The sequence below is a fragment of the Alternaria burnsii genome (genome assembly GCF_013036055.1).
Source record: "Alternaria burnsii strain CBS107.38 chromosome Unknown 753, whole genome shotgun sequence".
Taxonomy (NCBI): domain Eukaryota; kingdom Fungi; phylum Ascomycota; class Dothideomycetes; order Pleosporales; family Pleosporaceae; genus Alternaria; species Alternaria burnsii.
This window is the reverse complement of record NW_024066118.1, coordinates 856,232-880,629: the sequence shown is the minus strand read 5'-3', so window position 1 is coordinate 880,629 and position 24,398 is coordinate 856,232. Positions and strand designations below refer to the sequence as shown.

The 24,398-nt window shown below is 54.2% G+C and overlaps 5 protein-coding genes across 5 annotated transcripts; 2 read left to right on the top strand and 3 right to left on the bottom strand.

Annotated features, from left to right (window-relative positions):
* Positions 1-313: 313 nt before the first annotated feature.
* On the bottom strand, positions 314-1,818 carry GT037_008391 (2-oxoisovalerate dehydrogenase complex alpha; the record flags this gene model as incomplete). The annotated part of the gene is made up of 4 exons (XM_038933438.1): positions 314-1,312; positions 1,361-1,422; positions 1,468-1,652; positions 1,703-1,818. The coding sequence occupies 4 exons, from the start codon at positions 1,816-1,818 to the stop codon at positions 314-316; spliced, it is 1,362 nt and encodes a 453-aa protein (XP_038784103.1).
* A 225-nt stretch (positions 1,819-2,043) lies between these two features.
* GT037_008390 (coq5 methyltransferase) lies at positions 2,044-3,045 on the top strand (the record flags this gene model as incomplete). The annotated part of the gene is made up of 2 exons (XM_038933437.1): positions 2,044-2,242; positions 2,294-3,045. The coding sequence occupies 2 exons, from the start codon at positions 2,044-2,046 to the stop codon at positions 3,043-3,045; spliced, it is 951 nt and encodes a 316-aa protein (XP_038784102.1).
* A 513-nt stretch (positions 3,046-3,558) lies between these two features.
* On the bottom strand, positions 3,559-6,425 carry GT037_008389 (autophagy protein atg13; the record flags this gene model as incomplete). Its single annotated transcript, XM_038933436.1, has 3 exons — positions 3,559-5,991; positions 6,046-6,141; positions 6,192-6,425. The coding sequence occupies 3 exons, from the start codon at positions 6,423-6,425 to the stop codon at positions 3,559-3,561; spliced, it is 2,763 nt and encodes a 920-aa protein (XP_038784101.1).
* A 2,454-nt stretch (positions 6,426-8,879) lies between these two features.
* On the top strand, positions 8,880-13,859 carry GT037_008388 (uncharacterized protein; the record flags this gene model as incomplete). The annotated part of the gene is made up of 2 exons (XM_038933435.1): positions 8,880-11,997; positions 12,046-13,859. The coding sequence occupies 2 exons, from the start codon at positions 8,880-8,882 to the stop codon at positions 13,857-13,859; spliced, it is 4,932 nt and encodes a 1,643-aa protein (XP_038784100.1).
* A 2,798-nt stretch (positions 13,860-16,657) lies between these two features.
* Positions 16,658-23,293, bottom strand: GT037_008387 (uncharacterized protein; the record flags this gene model as incomplete). Its single annotated transcript, XM_038933434.1, has 6 exons — positions 16,658-16,771; positions 16,826-18,619; positions 18,671-18,898; positions 19,062-22,762; positions 22,956-23,075; positions 23,194-23,293. 6 exons carry the CDS (start codon positions 23,291-23,293, stop codon positions 16,658-16,660), a joined length of 6,057 nt encoding a protein of 2,018 aa, XP_038784099.1.
* Between the last annotated feature and the right edge of the window lie 1,105 nt (positions 23,294-24,398).

The following is a 24,398-nucleotide window of genomic DNA, read 5'->3' as shown; positions in this document are numbered from 1 at the left end:
CCTGTTTGCCGCTTCACGTGCTCGGGTACCTTGATGGCTTGGTGCTACATCTGTAATGTGTGATGAGATGGGTTGGTAGGGCTATGTAGCGGACTTGGAGTGCTGTGCCCAATATTCTCTTCGAGATAAGGGATGATTGATCTGCTGGGGATATGTCTTGGTTGGCTCGAAGGACGTGATGACTGAAAATCAAGCTGAATGCAAACTGGCACACTGAAAATTTCGAATATTGGCAGCATCAGCAATCATAATGGACGATGCGGTAGTTGTGCATGCCAGAAACCACCGCCTATGCAAGCAGAGAATCTATATTCTACTTCTTCTCAAGCAAATCATCCAGGCTCTTCAATCCACCCTCAAATGACCCAAGATCGTACTCCTTCGGATACCTAACCAAGATATCCTTCAATTCCTCAACATGACCTCTCTGCTCCTCAGTCAACTCCTCCCACACCCCCTCAAACGCATTCTTGATACTAGGTTTCTTCTCCTTTTCCGCTTCCTCAAACGCCCTCAGCACCTCTTTCCTCGTCGAGCTTCGAAGTTCCTTCTCTTTACCGTCGTCCCACAGTTCTTTGCCTTCAAGCCACTTTCTAAGTCGCGTGATGGGGTTGTCGCGGCGTTTCCAGTCCTCGACTTCGACGCGTTGGCGATACGCAAAGGAGTCGTCTGATGTGCTGTGGTGGCCGACGCGGTATGCCATCATTTCGATGAGCACAGGTCGGCCGCCGTCGTGTAGAGCCAGCCGGCGTGCTTCGGCTGTTGCGCGGCGGACAGCGAAGATGTCGTTGCCGTCTACGCGGAGGGTAGCAATGCCATAGCCTGCGCCGCGGGAGGCGATTCCGTCACCGCGGTATTGGTCGGATGTGGGTGTGGAGATGGCGTAGCCGTTGTTGCGGCAGATGAAGATGCAGGGTACTTGGCGGGTGGCTGCGATGTTGAGGGCGGCATGGAAGTCTCCCTCGCTGGCTGCGCCTTCGCCAAAGTAACATACTGCTACTCGTGGTGCGGTTTCTGGGTTCTGGATGTTTTGCATCTTGAGCGCGTACGCGGCGCCTGCTGCATGGGGTATTTGCGTCGCCAGTGTTGAGCTGATGGTGTGGATGTTGAGCTCTTTGCTTCCGTAGTGAACGGGCATGTTTCGTCCGAGGCCATTATCCTTTGCATTCGCGAAGAGTTGGTTCATGAACGAGGAGAGAGTGAATCCGCGCTGGAGGTAGACGCCCGATTCACGGTATTGGCAGAAGATGACGTCGGCGGGAGAGAGGGCGCTCGCGGAGCCGATGGATATGCCTTCTTCGCCTGCGGAGACCTTGTTCCATCAGCATATCGCTTCATGCATGATTAGTATTTGACTCACCATGTAGAATGACAGTCTTCCTTGCCGTTGTGCTTCGAACATGAGGAGATCCATTATGCTCACTACAACCGTCAATAGTGTTTGGACTGAGGAGCAACTTCACTGACGCTTGACCATGTTCTTGTAAATCACAAGAGCCTCCTCGTCTGTGGTCTCTACGCCAATCTCTTTGTCTATGATTTCTCCATACTGGTTCATAACGCGGTACGTCGATATCGCCTGGGCTTGAGCGGGTTGCATGAACTCCATAGTATTCGTAAACTCGCTGTTCAGGGCCCCAGGGAAGAGAACTCTGCGAGACATCAGCCTTCCATCTCTACAATCTCCAGACGACATACACACCTCTCAGCCGTAGGCGTCGAGGCAACACCACGACACGTCTGCCATGGCGTGTTTGCAGCATTCCGCGGCCAAAGCCTCTGTGAGCGTAATATCCGCGAAGTATAGCGGAAGGACATTTTGACAATCTACATGTTCACGAGTGCGGGGAGGGCGGTATATCAATTTCTGGGGAAGGATGGATTGGCGGCAAGCGTCGGCGTAACACGATGTTGGCCGCGGTACTTTGGTTGCTCTCCAGCGGCCGCTAGCGCACCCCCGGCCGTCTATGCGCGTGTCATTGCGCATTCGAGAAAGTCGACGCCAAGCCATTCCGACAATCGACAACACCAGACTGTCGCAACATGCAGGCTTCACGGCAGAGAATAGGGCGCCAGCTGCTCGATGCAAGTAAGAGGAGGGTAGCGAGGGAGCCATATAGGTGTTTCTCCTGCTCTGTGAGACAGGCGCAGCAGACGCCACCCCCGAAGTCTCCGCAGCATGGCCCGCAAACGACGCATTTTGGCTTTGAGACGATATCCGAGGCCCTGAAGGAGCAGCGAGGTAGGCAATTGATGTCTGCGATACCTACAGAGTGCAATGCTAACGGAACAGTCGGCGCTGTCTTCTCCTCCGTCGCCTCGTCCTACGACTCAATGAACGACTTCATGTCCTTGGGAATCCACCGCCTCTGGAAAGACCACTTCGTCCGCAATCTAAACCCAGGCCGCAACCCCCTCACCTCCTCCGGTGACAAGCAACAGGGCATGAACATCCTCGACATAGCCGGCGGCACCGGCGACATCGCCTTCCGCATGCTCGACCACGCCTCGTCCATCAACCACGACGCCCACACCAAAGTCACCGTCGCAGACATAAACCCAGACATGCTCGCTGAAGGCCGCAAGCGCTCTTTGCAGACTCCCTACGCCCGCTCCCCGCGCCTCGACTTTGTAGAAGCGAACGCTGAGAAACTGGACATGATCCCCTCGTCTAGCGTCGATCTGTATACCGTGGCGTTTGGTATCCGCAACTTCACACACAAGGAGATTGCGCTCAAGGAAGCGTTCCGTGTGCTGAAGCCTGGCGGTGTATTCGCCTGTCTCGAGTTTAGCAAAGTGAACAACCCGCTTTTCGACGCCGTGTACCAGCGGTGGAGTTTCGGTGCTATCCCATTGATTGGACAGTTGGTCGCAGGAGATAGGGATAGTTATCAGTATCTTGTGGAGAGCATCGCGCGCTTCCCCAGCCAGACGGAATTCAGCAACATGATCCGGGACGCTGGGTTTTTGGTGCCGGGCAAGGGTTACGAGGATTTGACCAACGGGATTGCGGCAATCCACAAGGGCGTCAAGCCCAAGGCGTAGACAGAGTCGTGTTTGAGAAACGCGCTGTATTAGTATGTATAACATGACATAATGTCACGCATAGACGAATACACGAGTTGAATGGCATGAATGAAGCAAGTGCGATAGAGCGGAGTGATAGCATATTCATTTATACTGCAACAATTGATCAATCAAGGCGTCTGCGCTAACTCGATGATCTGAATCATACCCATACCCATGTCCGTACCCTATGCCAGAACTCCGCGCCATTGAGCATCAAAGACTGATGACAATCACATGTAAAATCCACTCCTTACATGAGAGCTAGATGTCCTTCCCGGCCGTGAGCAAGAAGCAAACCCTAATTTGTAAACGCCGGGTCCATCCATCCGCCATGGTACTCAATCTGATAAGAAGATACGCAACGTATATAAACAGCGCTAAAGGGACAGTAAAGGTATCCGACTCCATGTTCCACGAACGCCAATGACAGAGATGTAAATAGATGTCGAGAAATGCAAATGTTGGATGCGTCACGTCGAATGAAATGGATCAGCGGAAGTACGATCCACGCTTGCCTCCGCTGTTGGTGCTCGATCCGCCTCGTGCTTCCTCGAGACTGCGCCGGGAGCCTCCAGCACCAATCTCGCTCATCTGGAAGAGCAAGGGTTCGTCGTCGTCGATGTTGGTTGCGGCGCGACTGTTGAAGTTGTAGCGGCTCTGACGCTCAGTCGAGCTTGTGCCGCCTGTGCTGAGGCTTGTAGAAGAGCTATGCGAGAAGAACCCGCCTCGTCCGCGTGCACCAGCCGGGGTGCCGCGCTTAGCAGGCATGTTGGACGTTGACGACGGCTGGGGCAGTTCGTCACGAGAATCGTTATCGGGATTTTGGCCATCGCGATTGCCACTAGCGAGTAGCTCCGTTTGCGCGAAAAGGCCACTAGAAGTAAGACCTGCGCTGGTCAGACGATGCAGATCATTAGTACGGTCGACCTCCTCCGATGGCAGACTGGCCGATCGGACGCCGAACACGTCTGGTTCATCGTCAGGTAGTGTCTGTCTTTGCTGGGAGACGGAGCTTGATCGGCGAGCGTAGTGCCATGGGCGTGGTGATGTCGGTATGGCAATGGCATGCATGTTCTGGTCTTCGCTCTCGCTCTGCTCTTCTACGTTGATCGGGTCATGTTCGCGCGTCCCCCGACTAGGTCGACTTCGGCTTCGAATTGGCTGGTCGTATTCAGCGATACTATTTGCGCTGAGTCGAGAAGGGATGGCTGGTGTATGTGGAGTGTGTGGCGAGATAGGTTTGCCGGGCGAAGAAGCTGTTGACACAGATGTACCAGCAATCATGGCGGGAACGCTGGACAGGTGTCGGCTGGAGGAAGATGACGATCGATGGAGCATCGTCGAAGAGGAAACCGATTCGGCCAGCCCAGTGTGGGACTCCCGCATCCGTTGATACTTTGAGAGCTGAGCAGTAGTCTTGTGCATAGTCGCTGCTTTGGCAGATTGGTCGCTCCGAGTGAAGCTCTTGAGATCTTTCTTCGACTCGAGAAGCTTCAGGAAGTCCGAGATGTTCTCATCGTCGGTCCTGACTTCGCCCGAACTACCACCGGTGCCCTCGTTCAATGTATCAGATCCGCGTTGCATCGACGAGGAGAGGCTTCCCTTTCCGCTACTTAGGTTATCGTCCTCCGTTTTGCTGTTACCCCCTGTGGAAAACTTGCTCCTCCGATGGCCGAAGCTACTGCTGTAACGGCTGATGGGTGCAGGCTTTGGCGAGCTTGATGCAGAAGAAGTGACGACAGTTTCGTTGGGTAATGAAGGTGCTCGAAGAGCCGTCTGTGGGAGCGCATTGAGCGACGTCCGATTGCGTGGTGTGGTGAGCGGATTTGGGGTAGCAGTCCGGCCTAGTGAGCTACCGGGTCTTCCTAGCGAGCTGGTGGGAGACGGAGGCACCGCGCTTCCAAGGGCTGGAGACGATGAGAGTGATCCGGCTTTGAATGGCTGGAAAGAGACCGAAGTCCGCCGTTGATACTGTGGTGTGTCTACAGAGCGTAAAGAGGACTTGGAACCTTGGGCAGTGCGATGGTTGGGTGGCAGTTTTTGTGGCGGCGATTCCATTGGAGATGACGAGGGCATATCTCGGGCTGCGCGGAGAGCTGAGATGGGGCTCGTTCCTGTAGGCGGACCAACTTGATGGAAGGTTGAGAGACTGCCGTATGCTTGTCCAATATCAGGGCTCTCTTGCGCATTCATCTTGTTGACAGGAAGCGATCCGGGTATTTGGCGGGTCCTTTGCTCAAAGTAGGTGTCGTCTAGGCCCATGAACTGAGAGCTTAGCAGAGACTCGGAGTCCTCTACACTAAACTCGCAGTTGGTGCGGTACTCGACTGTCACACACAGAGGCCCTACAGGCGAGTTGGTGGGCTCGATTGTGTTTAATTCTGTAATCTTGTCGTTGTCGTCGGTAGGATAGAGCGGTAGACTCAGAGTATCGACATGCGGACTCCTGAAGTCGCCATTTGAGACGCGGTAGTTCAGTTTTAGGGAGGGTGCATTTGCAGGCTGCTTGGCAATGACCTTGTTGTATCGGAAAGCGGGCATGAAGCGTAGATAGGCGAAGAGCGACCGGAATGTGACCACGGCCTTTTTGTATACATTGGGAAGCGGATCGTTGAGCTCTGATGGCTGTATTGAGCTCTTGTCTCCGACGTGCACCCTCCAGCGCTCAAGCACAATTTGTGTGGATTTGCCGGTGCGGCCTGACGATCGAGAGGCGGCATCCGCCGAGTTCAGCGCTGCAGCAACGTCCCATCTCTTTCCCTCGTCGTCGTGTATAACGAGTGACTGGTTGTGGCCGAGTCCCTGTACGTCCAGATAGATGTCGATGCATAGCGATGGATGGTGACCGGCCATGGCATCCATGAGTTTCCACTCGGTGAGTTGGCGTTGGAGCACGTCGCTATCGGGGAGTACGACATTGAACTGAGGCGTGTTAGTAAGGTGTGCAAAGGTCGGGATCATCTATAGATGACATACCCACTTGTTGTGCTTCAACTTGCCATCCTTGTTGTATCCGGGCGGGAGCGAGACTCGAGATGATATCACAGCAAGGGCTGACTTGGTGAAGAAGTTCTGATGAGGTTAGCATGCGTCCAGTGCCAGACGAGACTAGAGGTACGTACCTGGATGACTTGGTTGACCTTTTGATAGTGCCGCTGATCCGACTCGGACGAGGGCTCTCCCCTCGACATCATCTCGCCTTCTGATTCTTCGGCACCGCGGTCGCTGTAGGGCGGGGTGGTTGAGTAGGCAGTCATATCCTGGCTATGCCGCTGGTTGTTGGTTCGGGCGGGGTTGGTTTGGAGGTTGCTGGCGGGCGAGGCTGTCCGCGGCGAGGGGCGCGAGTATGGGTGCATGGCGGCGGCGGCGGCCTCCTGCAGGTACAAAAGGGCAGAGGGCGTGACTGGCCTGGCGACGAGGGCAGAGGGCGTGTCAAGTACGGTTATGGTAGCGGCGGAAACAGGCGAGGATGAATGCGCGTAGCCATCACGAGTGCAGCCAGTGTCAGGTTCGCGTAGTAGCCGTCAGAAATGTCTCTCAGGAGACTGGGGCACGCGGGGACTTGTCCAGAGGGCAGGCAGGGCTCAGGCAGCAGCCATGGTCTGCAGCGTGGGAACCTGAGGTTGGGTGAAGTGTGCCTGGGGCGATGCAGCGGAGTTAAGCTGAGCACCCGACTGGAAGGTCGAGGATGTATTTGGGCGCAGAGCAGTGGGACGACAGCTAGACACGGACGATGAGTCTTTGCCCAGACGGAGGCGTGAAAGGGCAGGCGATGGCGTTGGAACAGTCAGAGAGTGTTGGGACGCATGCGCTGGGAGTCAGTCACGCGGCGATGTTCGAATGACGAGCGAGGAAGATAGCTAAGCTCCAGGCAAGGGCCGGCCACGAGATAAACGATGCAGCACCTGTGCAGTAGTCGGCCGGGCAAGATAAAGCTATCGGAAGCTGCAGGAAGCTAGCGACTGTGAGGGTCGACGAGGGAAATCACTCTTACTTGAGCCAAATCCGGGGAAGATGGAGGTGCTCATCGACATGTGGAAGCTTCGGCGAGCTCACGCAGACATGGGGGGAGCTGGCATGGACGAGTGCCACTGCTTGATCCGCGCTAGCGCCCTTCACCACCACCTCCGAATCGAGACCATCCGATCGAGGCGCGCATACATATCCACCTATCCACCCTCCCATCCACCTTGGTTGCGCTGCCTGTCTGGGGTGCGCCATTCTTTTCGCGAATGCGCAATCCTGCTCGCCTGTAGCCAGCAACGCGTGCCATCCCAGCCGCCAATTGTGTCATTGGCTAGCCAGCCCGGCTATGCAGCACCGTTCGACGCCTCACCTTACCTTTTCGCACCTCTGACCGGTCTCACCAGATCTGCTCGTCGTCGTCTGTGCTATAGCGTTGCCGGTGAGACGCGATTCCGCGTCGTAAATCATCATGTCATGGGCTGGAGAACAGGCAGCGTCGTGGAAGCGCATGAGAACGATCCATTACGCACAAGGGTGCAGCCTGCATGTCCGAGTGCGGGTCTGCGCAGTACTTGCTTCCGACTATGGACACTACACGTCAAATGCACGATACATCTACTGCTGCCTATGTCCCATGCATGAATGGATGGATTGACTCCTGTGGCTGTCCAGCCGCATATGCGCTGCGAGGCATCCATCACTTGCTTTTGATATTCACGGGCTGGCCTTGGCGCGTCGTTCAGAGACGGTCATCGATGCATGGCAGTCAAGATATGGTATCATGGACTGCTCGATGATGTGATTGACGCCGCGTCTTCGGACCTTCTCTGCAGCTCCCTTGTCGTGAACTCTTCGCTAGGTCCGAGTAGCCTTCAGAGGCTAGCTTCCGCCCTGCAGCAGTTCACGTTACTTTTGCACTCAGGTCTCACCTTCGAGCGCACCCAAAGTCTAAAGGCCCCTCCGAACGGTGACCACATGCGCCGAGTTGAGTGTTTGTCACGTAGTATAGGTTCACCGCCAGTCAGAGTGGAGAAAGCTGCGTGGTATATAGCATAGGCGCGCCCGCCGTCATCGCGCAACACTGGCGGCCCCCAGCTCTGCGTCCTCCATCTACATCTCGTAGCCGGTGTCGGACGTCTCATGACTTTGGAGACACGATGATACACCACTGTAGTTTCTCTAGACGGCTTACGTTGGAAGCAATGTCGACCTCCGACGACAGCTTGTGGAGAGGAGAACGAACGCCATTGGCTGATTCCCATGGCTTCGACATGGCCATCCCACACTGCGCCCGCAGTTGCACCTCCGAAGCATATTCGCGGCTGCCACCTATAACTAACCCCTCGTTCGCATTTGCAGAAGCTTCAGGAAGTATAGCAGACTCACTCTGACTCATCTTGACTCTCGCGACAACGACTCAGCGTCTCTCTACTATCGCCTCGGTAGTTTCGTCATAGATACCTAGCACCTCAACCCACACCCATTTCGCGCCCCGCCACTCGCGCCTCCCTCTGCAAACACAAACGCACACATCGCCTAAGCAGCTCGTCGCGACACATCCTCTACATGCCCCACACTGTACCCCCTGCCCGCTGATCTGACGACCGACAATCGCATTCTGACGACTTGCCACCTTGCTCATTCCTCACGCATCCCACTTCCACACCAACACGCGTAGGCCAACGACACACCCAGTCTCACACCGCCGACCAGTCGCGTTCGGCCCCTCACCTGGAGACGTCCTCAGCTTTACAGCCAGCACCTTTAAACACGCTTTGACCCCTTGAGGTTGAGGCCAGGTGCTACTCGTAAAAGCTTCGGATCGCTCCTCCTCCTACCGGCACATGAGCGGCTATCTCTGGAAATACTACCTCGAAGATGATGTCGACAACTTTCGACATGTCCTCGCAACCCCCACGCATACGGCCCGACCGGCAACACAGAAAGGCTTCGCAGGCTGGCAGGGCGGAGGATTTGCCACAGCAGTGAACGGCAGCCCGGGGAGTTACAATGCATCACCGATAACAAGTGCCAAGGGCCGCAAGATGGGCATGGGTGCGGCTGCGAATCTCAGTCGGTTTGATATCAACAGCCGGGATGCAGCTGGCATGACTATTCTGCACCACGCTGCGTCATCTACTGCGGAGAGCGCTGTAGACTTCGCGCAAGCACTGCTGGAACATCCGTGGACCGACGTGTATATACAAGACGCGGAGAATGGCTGGACTGCGCTCCACAGGGCCTTTTACTTTGGCAACATCGCCATTGCACGCCTCATTCTGAATCGCGATGCGCAGGACATTCTCGGTCAGGGTTCCAGCGGGTTCAACCAGCATGCGCGGGGTTTGGTCAAGATTAAAGACAAGGAAGGTTACGGTCCCCTGGACTTGTTCTCTATGACTATCAAGGATCGAACACTGCGACCAGAAGAAGCGCCCGCCTTCGATTCTGACTCGGACGACGAGATGGCTCACGGAGACAGTGGCGACGTGGATGACGAGACGCGCAAGAAGCTCATTGCCCCACCTGTGCTTCTTGAGGGAGATGAAGTGTATACTTTTGGCAGCAACAAGAACGTCACCCTTGGTTTTGGTGACGAAGATGACCGCCAATATCCGGAGCGTATTACTCTGCGCAGACCGGATCACCTCCTCCAGCGTTTCTATAGGGAGCACCGCGAGCGGCAGAACCAGTATTGGGCTGCGACAGGCGCGCCCATGCAGGATTCCGGGCTTCTCCAAGCGCGCAGTACTGTAGATCTTCCAACTCACATTCGCAATACGCCAATAGTCATTCAGGACGTGCGGATGTCGAAACTGCATACCGCTGTGTTGACTACTGACCCTGTATCCAATCTGTACATGTGTGGCCATGGTCCAGGCGGCCGTCTAGGCACGGGTAATGAAACGACGAGGTATCAGTTTACCTGCATCGAAAGCGGCGGACTGGGTCAGAAGAAAGTTGCTGGTGTTGCGTTGGGGCAGAACCACACTCTGGCCATCACCGAAGAGGGAGAGATCTACTCGTGGGGTAACAATGCATACGGTCAGCTAGGGTATGCGCTGCCGAAACCCGCCGTAAAGGACGACGATCCCATCTCAACTATTCCTCGACAGATTTTTGGACCATTGAAGCGAGATGTTGTCACAGGTATTGCCGCGTCCCGGATACACTCGGTCGTTCACACTGCGACGTCCTTGTACACCTTCGGCAAGAATGAAGGCCAGCTTGGTATTGTCGATTCGGACGCTCGGTCGCTGGAGATGCAGGTCATCCCCAGGAAGATTGCTGCAGCACTATTCTCCAGTCCCATCCACTCAGTGTCGGCCATTGACGGTGCTACTGTATGTCTGCTGGAGAATCGCGAGGTTTGGGTATTTGCAAACTATGGCTATGCAAAGCTCAGCTTTCCCTTGGACGGGTTCACTAGCAACTTCCTCAAGGAGAGCTGGTTGACCACAAAGTACGACACTGCGCCGAACAGGATCAGCAAGATCACATCTGGTGGTGACACCATTTGTGCGCTGTCTACTTCTGGTGAAGTCTTCACAGTGGCTGTCAGCCGGCGCTCAGAGGGTGCCCAGGATGCCGGCACATCGACCACAAACCCGAAGCAGATCAGAGGAGCCTTGTCTGCGCCATTCCGTATTTGGTCGTCTAAGAAGAGCCACATGGCAGCACGAGATGTTGATGTCGACCAGGACGGTTCTATCATCTTAACCACTGAGGTTGGCAGCGTCTGGAGACGTACGAAACGAGCGACCATCAAGAATGCAAATGTCACTGCTGCTGTAGAGTCCAAGCCCAAAGACTACAAATTCCAGCGTGTGTCAGGCTTGACTCGGGTGATTGCTGTCCGTGCCTCCGCGTTTGGTGCATACGCTGCCATTCGCAAGGACTGCGACGTTACCAGAAACCAGATAGGTGTGGACGAAGCCGGGCTTTGGGATGACCTAGCTCCGTTGCTTTCGTTTCACGAGTTGACAAACTACGAGGAAACATCCGACGACGAAGAGCCCACGCCGAGATTCTGGACCCGAGCTTCAGAAGCGCAAGGTCTGCGCAAGCGTGTCTTGAAGTCGAAGGACCTGGAAGCGGAAATCACCGATATCCTGCAGCGCTCGTTGACAATGCCAGATCGGACGTACAACATGGAGGTCGGATCTACTCTGTCTGATGTCCGCATACCCGTTCACGAGTTCATCTTGGGTGGACGCAGCCGTGTCTTGCGGGACGCTCTGCTCGACTTCAGGGTGAAAGACAGCGAATATGTCGTGCCTGACCTGCTGACCGTCAAGGCAGAGAGTGGGAGAGTTCTGGTACTCTTCCAAGGTCTTGATTTCCTCACTATCTTCAACCTCGTTCTCTACGCCTACACCGACTCTGTTGTGGACTTCTGGAATGTCACCCGGCACTACCCTACCTTGGCACACAGGTACCGTTCCGTGCGGACAGAACTGATGAAGGTTGCTTCCCGTCTTGAGATGCGACAGCTCGAGCCTGCTGTGCGTCAGATGGTCAAGCCACGAAGATCCTTGCACATGGACATGGAACTCGCCATCAAGGAGCAGTCCTTCTTCGAGAGCGGCGACGTCATCGTCGACCTTGCTGATGGCCAGATGCTACTACACTCGGACGTGATTTGCCAACGCTGTCCTTTCTTCGAAGGCTTGTTCCGAGGACGTGCCGGCGGCCAGTGGCTCGCAGGAAGGCGGACCGAGGAATCTCCGCTCGTTCACATTGATTTGACGCATGTGGAAACACAGCTTTTCGAGCTCATTGTCCGCCATCTCTACACCGATGCTGGTGAGGAGATTTTCGAGGATGTTACCAGCGAAGACCTGAATGATTTGCTGGCACTTGACGAGTTGCTCGACCATGTCATGGATGTCATGTCTGTTGCCAATGAACTGATGCTAGACCGTCTGTCGCAGATCTGTCAAAGATTGATCGGTCGCTATGGTATGTATACATATTTGGTATTATCGTGCATTCGCTAATTGATGACAGTCAACGCTCGAAACGTTTGCTCCCTTCTTACAGCAGTTGCTCCTAGCTCGGTCGCTGAGTTCAAGGACGCTGCCCTTGAATATGTGTGTCTGAGTTTAGAGGCAGTCATGCAGAACGGCTCACTAGACGAACTGGACGAGGACTTGCTGCTGGAGCTCAACCAAGTCGCCCATGAAAATCAGCTCGCTTACTTGCCGTTTGCAAGAAGTGGGCGAGCTGAGGCTCTCCTCTTTGAGCGCTACCCAGAGCTTGCTGAGAGGATAGAACGTGGCAGGCGCGCCAAGGTCGATGCGATAGTACTGTCGAACAAGTACGCCGATGGCGACAATCTCTCATCCTCTTTCAGAGCTCAAAGTCTGGAAGAAGTAGCAGCTTCCCCACTACGCCAACGCAATCGAAGAAGGGTATCCAAAGAAGCAAAGAGTCCAGTAATGTCGCCAGCGCTGAAAGGTAAAAACTCCGCCCAAGACCTCATGTTCGAAATGTCAGATGGCGAGGATGACGAGGATGTGCCAAAGAAGATCAAGCCCCCGCGATTCACAGAGCAAAGCGGAGACGAGAAAGCGCTAGAAACACCAGTTGGATCTCCCGAGACGCCCTGGGGCACGATTCCAAAACCATCACCGCACACGTTCAACAAAGGGGATGACATACCGTTCAAGTCTGTCAGCCCTCTTCCTCCGCCAGCTATCAAGGAGACAAGACCACCTGGTCAGCCTTGGGTGACTGCACCGCTTGCTGGTCCCAAGCTTGAACTCAAGGATATTATGGCTCAAGAGTCCTCAGCTACACCATCAAACCTGTCGATCGGCCTCTCACGGAGCGAGAGCGAACGGACCGTCAAGGCTGCGCCGATCAAGATGTCGCAAAAGGAAAAGAATCGTCTACGACAGGCCCAAAAACTTGGCACAGCCATCGAGAAGCCTCAACCGGTGCCGCCAGCCGTATCTCCATGGACGGCAGCTGCACATAGGAAACCAAGCAACAGTCCGGTTGTTGCTCCAGCAGTGGCTCCCTCGCCACCGCCGAAGCCATCGCCGGAGCCTTCTCGAGCATCAAGCACGCCTCAACTTACCATGCGACAAACTGTTGCAAAGAAGGGTGCTGGATCAAAGCAGAAGGACAAGCGGACGGCGTCCCAAAGTCATGATGCAGGAGCTGCATCGCCTTCCCAAGCTCGTCCTGCTGCGAATGAGAGAGGCATGTCAGTCTCTACTGATCCTATCCCAACGCCTCGATCTGTCCGCCACATTCCCTTGCCACAGCACTCGCCGACGTCTCCAAGTCAGCATCTCAGCATGATGGAGATTCTGTCCTTGCAAGAAGCAGAAAAGACTTCAATACGCGACGCAGCAGCCAAGCGTAGTCTGCAGGAAATCCAGCAAGAGCAAGAGTTCCAGCTGTGGTGGGAGCAGGAGAGCAGACGTGTTATCGAGGAAGAGGAGCAGACTAAGAAGCTGGTAGAAAAGCTTTCTAAGACCTCTGGTCGTGGTCGAGGCAAAGGTCGCGGTGGTCGCGGCGGTAAGACAAAGGGTCAAGACAAGAAAGAAGGGGGAGACGAAGCTGATCGCGGTAAAGGCAAGCGCGACGTCAGCGCTGGGCCGGCCGCCAAGCCAAATCCACCACCCAAAGCCGGCCAGAAACAAGATGGCGGTGGTCGTCCACCTGGACCTGATGGCGCAGCCAGAGGCGGTCGTGGCAGAATTGGCCGCGGTGGTCGCGGTGGCGCAAGAGGCGGGCGTCCACAAGGCCCGCCGAGAGATGGTACCGCTGTGTCTGCGCAGCAGGGACAACCTCCAGCTCCGCAGACATGAGTTTGGGTATCGTCATTGTATATAGTATCTTGACGGACTTGTATATTTATACCACAACTTTTACAGTAGCATTTAGACTATCGAGAAATCTCTTATGACATGAAGAGTGCACATTTTAGAGTAATGTTGAGACGTCGTGTCATGCGTCGCTGGAGGTACTCAAATCTACCAAGGGCCCGTTGATAGCTTTAGATCACAAGTCATAGTAGTGAAGGTGCTGGAAACTCGCGCCGACATGAGAGTGAGATCAACAATTTTGAAAAAAAAATTCAAATGCATGCTTTAGCTTCTTGAACGCACGTTCTCGAACAGAACATCGTTTGTGTGGCCCACAGTATCACGGTCGTCCCTTATTGGGGCTGGCGAAACCTCCGCCGGGGTAGTGGATGTGTCGGCAGGCTGCCCCTCAAGGATCGTTTTTGACCCTCTTGTTCTCCTTTTCCCGGTCCTGTTGGTCTCGATCACGTACCATATATCCGTTCTTGATCTCATGTAAGGGAATTTCTGTAATTGCTTCGCTGATGTGAACGGAACAGCGAGATCCGCGTCCTCGTGGTCGCTCATCTCGCCCTCATATTCCTGCTTCACCTGGGTGCTCTTTTGTGACGGTGTGAACAGAATTGTGATTTTATGTTTTCGTCGGAAAGGCGAAGAAGTCGCAGAAGCATTCCCCATTCCAGTTTGGTTTTCAGACTATTGAGAGCGCGAGGAAGCCAGCGCCATGGCGCAACGCTTACGACGTTTTGGAAGAAAGAGACTTTTGAATGCATTAAAGAGGTGATCGAGGTACAACCTGAAAAGGTGTTTATATAATGTCTCACGGAGGGTACGTCGAGTCCATCTGGCGTTCCAAACATGTAATGGATGGTGCAATGCTATCAGAAAGCAGCCAGAAGGACAGCTCTGCTCATATCTCCAAGCTGACTTAGTTTTTAGAATCGTCAGAGATACTCATATCCAAACGATATAATACTCCTCGTCTCAGGTGATGAGACTGCAAAGAGCCTTTTGTCAGACGCCCTTTTCGAGAAAGGAAGCACGATCTCATAGAACGTGCGTTTAGAACTTTTTATTTTGTGTCGTAGTCTCACGAAAGATGTGAGTGCGTGTGTTACTTTTGAAATAGACTATTCAGATCATCGTAGTATAGTCCTAGCGTTTTGATGCGTGTAGGAGTAAATGAGGGAGGAGCAACTCGGCAGAGTCATGTTGATTGGGATTGCATCTTTCGGTGCCCGCAAACGCCGAGCCCTTCTCCATTCATATCGTTTACCTTCTTTTTGGAAATAATTCAGGACTTTCGAGAGAACGTGATGCACAGAGTGATCGAACCAGAGTTTTCTTTATATATCCGTAAAGATGCGAGTGGGAAACCTTCCAGGGACGGCCTAATACAGTTCAAGTTCCATTTTCCCATGACAATTGAGAATTCTTCCAATCGTCATAAGGACGCAATTTGATCGATTTGGGTTCTGAACGCACGCAACCTATGACTGAGATATGAACTTTTTTCTCATAATTTCGAGTAGAGTTCATAGAAGCAAGAAAGACAGTCTACATGCTTAGGCCTGGTACTTCTTTCAGGAAGCTGCGAGAGGGCGCAGCATACACCAGTCATTGTACAGTTTTTGAGGACAAGTTTTTGAATAGATACGGAGGAGAAAGAACGAACCTCAGAAGCTTGTAGGTGTCGTATAAATACTTCGTTGGAGCTAGTACACGGCATAATTCATGGCTTTGTGGCATCGCACACACTGGCTGATCAACACGCCGATGTCGCGACGTCATCTTTGTTGGACATTGGTTGAGTGAAGCGGTATATAAACACCTTCCTTCTGCCACCTCCTCTCCTTCATCATATCGTTCCATTATCTCCAAAAACGCTCCGACTAGTCTTTGATGTTTTTCAAGCTTTCTCTTATCAAAAACACGAGAGACTGAGCGTATGTGTTGGACCTGATTTCAATTGCTCCAAAACTGTCTGGCGATGCTCACATGGGCAGCATCTTCGGAAGCGCTCCATGAGCAATAGCTCGTCCTGTTTCTGAAACACAAAAATCAAACAAGAAACAACATGTGTTTGCGGCTCACTGTAGAGTACACACGAGCAGGGCTTGTGCAATGAGACCTACGAGATAAATGCACGTCTTTCCTGCGACATAAACCTTATCATACGCCATCACCTCAAAAAGGAGATAAGAACAAAATGTGGCGCCGAGATCCTTATGACTGGCAGAGGAAGTGGGAGGATAATCCCAAGGTGTGAGACTGCTGTTCACGATCTTGGACGTGAGGCACCAAAAGTTGGTGTTGATACTCCTACTTGTATGACATGTCACAAAAGGCATGATCGTGACCTCATGGTACATTGACAAGTGTTTTGTTGGTACAGCATGAAATGTTGGGCGTATGCCACATGTCGTTAAGGGATGCACAGCACCAGACCGACTTTGAAAACGCGTGTACCCAGCATTCAGTCGAAACACCAAAACGTACCATAAGCAATGCATTAAACGAGGTTCCAAGCAGAATATCTATTATACACATGTCGAATCGAAGTTGCTTTTCCTCCCCAGTCTAACCAATAAACCTCAATTGCATGCTTCGTCCAGACAAAGTCGTTTCAACTAACACTCAATACTTCATCTCCTTAGCCCCTGTGGGCTTCCCATAAAACAGTCAAGGCTGCATCCAATGCACGCCTTCCTTCCACAGTTGATGGCATTCTTGATAGAGCACTCTCTCGTACCGAGTTCGTCCTTCTTCAGGAGAATGCGCAAGTCGATGATCCTCTGGTTCTACCGACTGGTGACCATGACATTGTGGTAGTAGCTTGTGCTAAGGTCGATTGTGTGCTTGAGCCACAAGTCTTCGGTCAGGGGGAGCTTGAGGATGGCGTTGCGGTTGGTTCGCTGAGTACATGTTAGCTTCAGATATTCGGGGTCGAGAGAGCAGATGTAACATACCTGGGTCTTTGATATAAGGTTGGCGACGGTGCCAGCAATTTCCATGAGCGCCACCCGCTCCTCCAGACCGCAGGTGCCCAGCCTGTCGCGTCCAGCAATTTCCAATGCACGCTGCAGCTTGGTAAGAAGCTCTTGGACACGGTTGTCCAGCTCTTCGTCGACGCGGTAGTTGGAACGTTGGCCAGTCGTATCAATCAACTCAATGTAGTCAAAGTAGATCTGACCACCCTGAGCCCAGCCTTGTAGTGTTTCCCTCGGGCGTGCGGATGGCGACTTGGAAACAAAGCCGCCCATGAGCTCACGGAGCGCATCGTAGTCGCGAGAGACGATAGCTTCTGGGCCGACCTTGCGGCACAGCACTTCGTGCGCCTCCTCGAGCTCCTCGGCTTTGATGAGATGGGTCGCCTCACGTAGGGCGTCGCCACCTGACTTCGCTTGCAATGCCGCGGCACCGTGGAGCCATGTCGCAGGAACTTTGAGGTCGCTCGTGAGGTAGTCGTAGGTGGCATCACCCTCCTGCAGGGAGTACGAGCTCGAGAACTGGTTGACGAGCGAGCGCATGTAGTGCTCTCGCATTGCTGGAGATGACAGATGTGAGTACACCCAGATAGCAGTGGTCCAGTGCTCTGGTGTATGTAGCGAGGCAGCATATGTGAGCGTGATCTTATCACTCAGCTCGACAAGCGGGTTCGCGGCTTGCACATCGTCTGCAGCGCCTGGGGCGGACCATGACTGGAGCGAACGGCGGAACATGCCATCGTCTTCGTCCTGGCCGCGAGAAGTAGGCATAGCGACCTTGCGCTCATCCGCTTCGGTCTCATCGTCTTGTCGAGACTTGAAGAGCTGGAACAACTGGAACGAGAGACGAGCGTTGAAAGGATTGCCGGATACGTTCTCTGGCGCAAGAACGTCCTCAATATTGGCGGGAAGCCCCATCTTCTCTGCCGCATAGAGCTTGAGAATGCCCCAGAGCAGATCTTCTCGGTGCTCAGCATCCGGGTCGTTCCAGCCCATGTCGGCTTTGTCTCGGATGAACCAGGGCACCGGCTTGACATCTTCATTGCCGTCTCGAACGGCGTCCGCAAATTGCGCAACAGCCATCTCGATAGGCTCATCGATCATCGTGCCGTACCAAAGACGAAGTCCAAACGCCCGTCGCCAATCAAGAGCAAATCGACTTGAGATGTTGAATGTAGAAGCCCGGTTCTCTCGACCAGCCCCCACTTTGCCTTCTGACTTGGTACAGTTGCCAGAGAGAAGCTCGTAGATCGCACGCTGGGGATCCTCCATCTCAGAAAGCACATCCAGACGACGCCATTCATCAAGCTGGGCTACCATGCTCTGACGCATAGTCTCGTCACCACCGATCTGAGCGACCATCGTAGCCAGTCGTAGGTCGAGTCCGTCCAACAATGTATGACAAGCATCAGCGACGTTGTTGCAGCTGAGATGGGCGATCGCGCGCTCTTCGGCCGAAGCTGCTTGCTGGGCATGCTTCTGTGCATCGTCCCAAACGAGAAGCTTCCAGAATTCCGACAACTTCTCCTTCCGGTAGACATTGATGTTCTCTTCGTGCACGTCCGCTGGAATACGATCGGCGTCATCGAACAAAAGGGAAAGCAATTGCCAAGCTTGCTGCTCGTAAACGCCAGCTGGAGTGTCGAGCGCGACGGCCTTTGCCATACTGGAGAACTCGACCGGAGCAGAGTCAGTCAAGAGCTTTGCTGAAGGTACACTATCGGATGTGACAATCTTGGTATGTTGTTTCTGAAGCGACAAGGTTTCAGGCGCAGACTACAACAGTCAGCATTCATACTATGACAGCGGCTAAACGCTGCAACTTACATCGGTGAAGGTGGGCATCTTGACGAAACGCATATCCTTCGTAGCATCGACGAGGGGTTCTTGGGCCGTAGGAAAGACGCCGCTTTCGAGGTGCGAGGGGCCTTTGTTGCCGTAGATTAGGACGTTCGTTTCGCTGAAGTGGGGTTTGCTGCAGCCGTGGAATTCTTTGTCGGCATCGGCAAGCTGGTCGAGATCGGAGGCGGTTTTGGGTCGCTTGGAATAGGGTAACTAGAGACAAGAGTTTCAGCAATCTTGTCCCGTATCAATTTGTGACTACATACACGGGCGGACGTAAGGTCCAAGCGTCAATCTATGAAGGAGAACCACGTAGGAAACCCGCCACAGACCGCGCCCCATTAATACAAACGCCAAAAGGGAGGGGAAGTCAAACCTCAATACCATGTCCACTATGCTTGGGAAACTGTTGCTTCTCCGCTTCTCCGAATAGAGAATCCATCAAATCCATTGCAGTGGTCATCTGTCGTGCGCCGAAGGATTGCGAGAAGTTCGTAGGGTGTGCTTCGTGTTCTCGTAGTACGTTGCCCTGGCTTTCGCGAAGTGCATATCGATCCTGCTTCTTTGGACTGATCGTGCGCTGGAGCTGGTTTGCCCAATCGTCATCGAATACCGGCTGTGCTTTCGAAGGTGTCCCTGTTCCGGGCTTCATAAGCTGGCTAGCCTTCAAGATAGACTTTGGCTTCAGCGTGCTCCTGAAGGGGTCTTCCTTAGCGGTGTCTTGCTCCGTGGTGCGAATTGGTCCCGACATAGAATCCGCCATGTTCTGGTCGTGTACCAATTCCGATTCGCTTTCTTCATCGTAGTCAGCATCCTGCTGTCCATCAAGCGAACCCACGGAGCGCCGCCCTAAAAAAGACTGGCCCTGGGCGTCGTCCATCTCTTCCTCGTCCATATACGCCGAGTCGTCACCGAAGCCACCAGGCACGCTAGCGCGACTACCACGCATTCCCTTCTTGAAGTCAAAGGTGTCGTCAGGGCTAGACTGGGTCTGAGTAGGGCTGTCGAAAGAGTCATCTTGGGGTGTGCTTGTCATCTGGCTCGAACGATGTTGCTGCCCAGCTGGGGTGTCGGGTACATCGCTGAGCTCGCTTGACACATCGTCATCTTCTTCGTCGCTGTAGTCGTCGTAGTCAAGACCGTAGGATGAAAAGTGAGGGACGGAGAAGGTCCATTCGCCAGTAGACTGGTTGTACGCGATGAAGGTAGTTCCGGCCACGCGCTTGAGACGCTCGAGATGCTTGACATCCTTCTTGCCGGCCCTGTTGCGAGGCCAGGAGTTAGCAAGAACAATCTCGGAAGGCTGGTTCAGAGCAGTGCCTAGCGGTGGCTTTGGCAGACAGGTGCAGCTCTCTCCATACACGGTAGCATTGCGCGCACTGAGCTGGACAATGTCACCGAACAGCTTGTCGAGATCAACTTCAGACAGATCAACAGGCTTGCCGTGGTGGAATTTAATCTGTCCGATGTTGTGGCGACCGACGATGAAGTCGGGTACGCTCCTGAGCTCCTGCTTGCTCATCTTCTTCAGCTGATCCATTGAGGGGCTAGACCAGTACTCTCCTGGCTTGGGGTCCTGTCCAGGTTGGACGTTGACGGATGCGTCAGACTTGGATGAGAGCACATGGTTCTCGGACACGCGGGCAAGTTCATTTCCATTGACCTGCTGCATCGGCGGGCGAGGCGCTTCGTTGCCAGCGTTGTGGCCGTTAGCCCGTGGTGAGGCATCTTCCTCGTCTTGTCGAACGACTAGTGCAGTCTCTCCGTTAGTCTCTCCGTTTGGGCTGTCACCGCCCACAAAGCTGACACGCTTCTGCGCGGGCTCATCAAACAATGGCGCCCTGTTGGTGATGTTACGGTTGATGTTGAGTCGCTTGAGACTGCCGTTGCCGAAGTTGCGTCCGGTGTTAGAGAACGCACCCGGTGCCAGTATACTGGTTTCGGGAGTGAAGCTGTTGCGAAGATTACTCGTAGACAAGCTCTTGCCCAGAGATCGTGAAAGGCTGCCTGCAAAGAGGCTACCACCAAGGGTTTGGCCGCCGTTTTGGCTTGCTCCGCCAGCTGGACTGCCGTAAGTGGAGTAAGTGAATCCGTAACCGCGGCTCTTGTTCTGCGGAGTAAGTAGGCGCGTCGATGCGGCGGGGTTGAGCTTGTGCTGAGGCAGGATGGCGTTCTTCTTGTTCTTCTGGCTGCTGGACAAGGGCGTGGCAAGCGGGCCAGGGCTCTGAGTTGGGGTAGAAAGACCAGCAAAGAGGGCATCGTTGCCGTAGGGGTTGGTGTTCATGGATGTGTTCAACAAAGAGCTTCCAGAGGCACCAAACAGGCTGTTGTTGAGGCTAGGTTGCTGCTGCTGTTGTTGCTGCGGGAAGAGCATAGAGCTGCCCATGTTCGATTGGCCGTTGTTCGATTGACCAAGCCCACCACCAAAGAGACCGCCTCCAGTGCTGTTGTTCGTGGAGCCGCCAAACAGGCCGCCAGGCTTCTGTTGGTTGTTGTTCTGGCCACCGCCGAAGAGGCCACCACTTCCCGTGTTTTGCTGGTTGTTGTTGTTACCAAGGCCACCAAACAAGCCTCCGCCAGTCGATCCAGTGTTGGTGTTGTTGCCGCCAAACAGGGAGCCACCGCCAGTAGCAGGCTTCTGACCGAACAAGCCGCCTCCAGTGTTGTTATTGGTGTTGTTGGCAGCAGAACCACCGAACAGACCACCAGTAGCCGGCTGACTCTGGTTTGCTCCGCCAAAGAGACCGCCACCTGTAGTACCGGTACCAGTGCTTGCGCCGCCAAAGAGGCCACCGGGCTTTTGTTGGTTGTTGTTGTTCTGGCCGAATCCACCACCACCGCCAAACAGACCGCCAGAGGTCGTGTTTTGAGTCGTGGATGTGTTGTTTTGCCCGAAGCCTCCACCCGTAGCGCCGCCACCGCCAAAGAGACCACCGCCAGTGTTTGTGGATGTGTTGTTGGCACCGAATGCTGGGGTCGAGGAGGTTTGGTTATTGTTTTGACCAAAGAGACCGCCACCGCCAGTGTTTGACTGGCCGAACGCGCTGCCGGTGTTAGTTGCTCCACCTCCGAATGGTGTTGAGGTGTTGGTGGTCGCGGCACCGCCTCCGAAAAGACCGCCGCCTGTAGCAGGCTTGTTCTGACCAAAGAGACCGCCACCGGTAGTCGTAGACGAGCCGAAAGCTCCACCTCCAGAGCCAAATCCACCTGTGGTGTTGTTCGTTGCAGCAGCACCACCTCCGAAGAGACCACCAGTAGTACCAGTCGTGGTGTTGTTGTTCGAGCCGAAGAGCCCGCCAGTTGCAGGCTTGGCCTGACCGAAGAGTCCTCCGCTTGAGGTGTTGTTGTTTGCCCCGAACGCGGAACCTGTGCTCTGACCAAATCCTCCTGTAGCAGCAGTGCTTGTGTTACCACCACCGAAGAGACTTCCACCAGTGTTGTTGGATGCGCCAAAGCCTGTGGATGCGGTGGTGTTGTTGTTGTTGTTGGCACCAAAACCGCCAAATCCGGTGCTCTGTCCAAACGCTCCAGCTTGTCCGTTTTGGTTGCCATACCGCCTGCCCTGGTTGTAGTCGGCTACGCGCAACTCCTCGAGGGAGTAGTTCGTGTACGGTTGTTGGAAGGTGATGGTCTGGTACTGCGATTGGGCATTGCCTGTACCGTCCTTCTCCTGGAATGGCTGGAACGGAGTGTTGGCGGTTCCATTGTTGGGTGGTGGGTTGTTGCCTCCGCCGAAAGCGCTGCCAGTACCGCTACCGAAGCCACCCGTTGTGGTGTTGGTGCTGGTAGAACCGAATGCACCGCCAGTACTGCCGCCTCCAAACAGACCTCCACCAGTGGTTGTCGACGCGCCGAAGCCTGTCGCCGGCTTGCTCTGGCCAAAGAGACCGCCTCCAGTGTTTGCAGTGCTGGAACCGAAGGCAGAGGTAGTAGTGTTGTTGTTCGTTGATCCAAAGCCACCAAACGTGCTGCCACCTGTAGCGCCACCGCCACCGAAGAGGCCACCGCCCGTTGTCGAAGCGCCAAAGGGTTTCGAGCCGAAAGCGTTGTTGTTTGTGTTGCTGGCACCGAAGCCACCTGAAGGTAAAAGTTAGTTCCAGATCGGGGTAAACTAAAAATCATGGATCCGCGCAAAATTGCGTGCCGTCGCAAAAGAGCGCCTAGGAGCATGTCGTCGTGGGCGGCCTCAATACGACGTTGAAAGCGACTTTGACCAAGGCACAGTGGTCCAACTAGCGACGCGATAGTGAAGCGCAACCGTTCCACATACCTGAGCCCCCGAAAGGCGAGCTCGAGCTGGCGTTGTTACCGCCCCCGAACATTGTGCTGCCCGTGTTGTTTGCGCCGCCACCAAATATGCTCGTACCGGTATTCGCGTTTGAGCCAAAGCCTGAGGCGGAGGGCAAGTTAGACACGGTTCGTCGAGGAGGCCGTGGCGATGTCGCAGGGCACATCGGAGCGGTCGCGCGCAAAGGGATCCAGAAATTCACGCAAGAGTGTGTACATACCAGTCGATGTGTTGTTGTTAGATGAGCCAAATCCACCAAAGCCAGTGGACTGGTTGTTGTTGTTGGAGCCGAAGCCCCCGAAACCACCGCCGAAGGACATTTTGAATTTGTCCGACGGGTTGCGCGTGTATCGATTACTAGGCGGCTAGCAATGCGCCGTACAGTCGTATGGACGGGTGGTGGTTGATAGAATCGAAGTGCAGGAGCTCTCGGAGAGGCAGGTGTTGATGAGAGCTTCGCGGAAAACGCGCCAAGGAATAGGCGGACCGTACAAGGCGCGGTGGGGGTTTGCTGCGAGCGAGCAAAAGAGTAAAGAGTGGAATTAGTAAGAAGAGGTCAGACACGGCTCTGATTAAGTAGTGAAATGGCCGTCATGGAAGGGAAAGAGCGACGGGCGCGAGAGTCTGGAGAGACAAGCAAAGGTGAGGTTGCACTTAGGAGGAAGGCACGTCAAAATTGCGCTAAGCCATCGCCGGGGCGTCACGTGTACCTCTTCCGCACCCACTTCCCAGCACACGCTCCTTGATACGGTTGCGGCCGCTGCACATATGACAAAGCAAGATAGGGATTGACGAATGATACGACACGTTTTCTGGGCGCGACTTGAGTGTAGAGATGCCTGAGAGACACCTGGTGCTACCTACGGTTGCCTGGCGGTTAGAGGGCACTTCGCCACCAAGAACGCTCCTACACAGCCGACTCGAGTCGCTCTACCGGTAATAGACTGGTCTAGCCATAGATGGATGACTACGGGCTTGAGGAAAAACGAGGTGTGTGAGACAAAGAGTACGTTGATTTTGTGACTGGTGAGACTGTTTGCAAGCCACGCTCCCTGGACTGACGCTCGCCACCACGTCACTCATCATGTGATCCTCAGAAGTCCGATCAAAACGAAGGTCTGGTGGCCCACATGCATCGCGCATATTGTCTGCATACGAGAGGCCTTGGCTGATGTTTTATTGGCAGTTTTGATAGATACAGCGAAATTGTCCCAGTCTTCTGTCTACCGATGCAGGTCGGTGAAGCAAGTTCCATGAGTTCCCTTTGTCGAAAGGATATGAGGACACCCGATCAAAATCCTCTATAGCGATAGTGCAATAACAGTCAGTCTTATTGAATGCATGGAGACATCGTGTTCGTATTCCTGCCCTGCTCTCAGCCCTACCCATCACAATTCCCCACCAGAACCAAAATCGCGCTAGAGC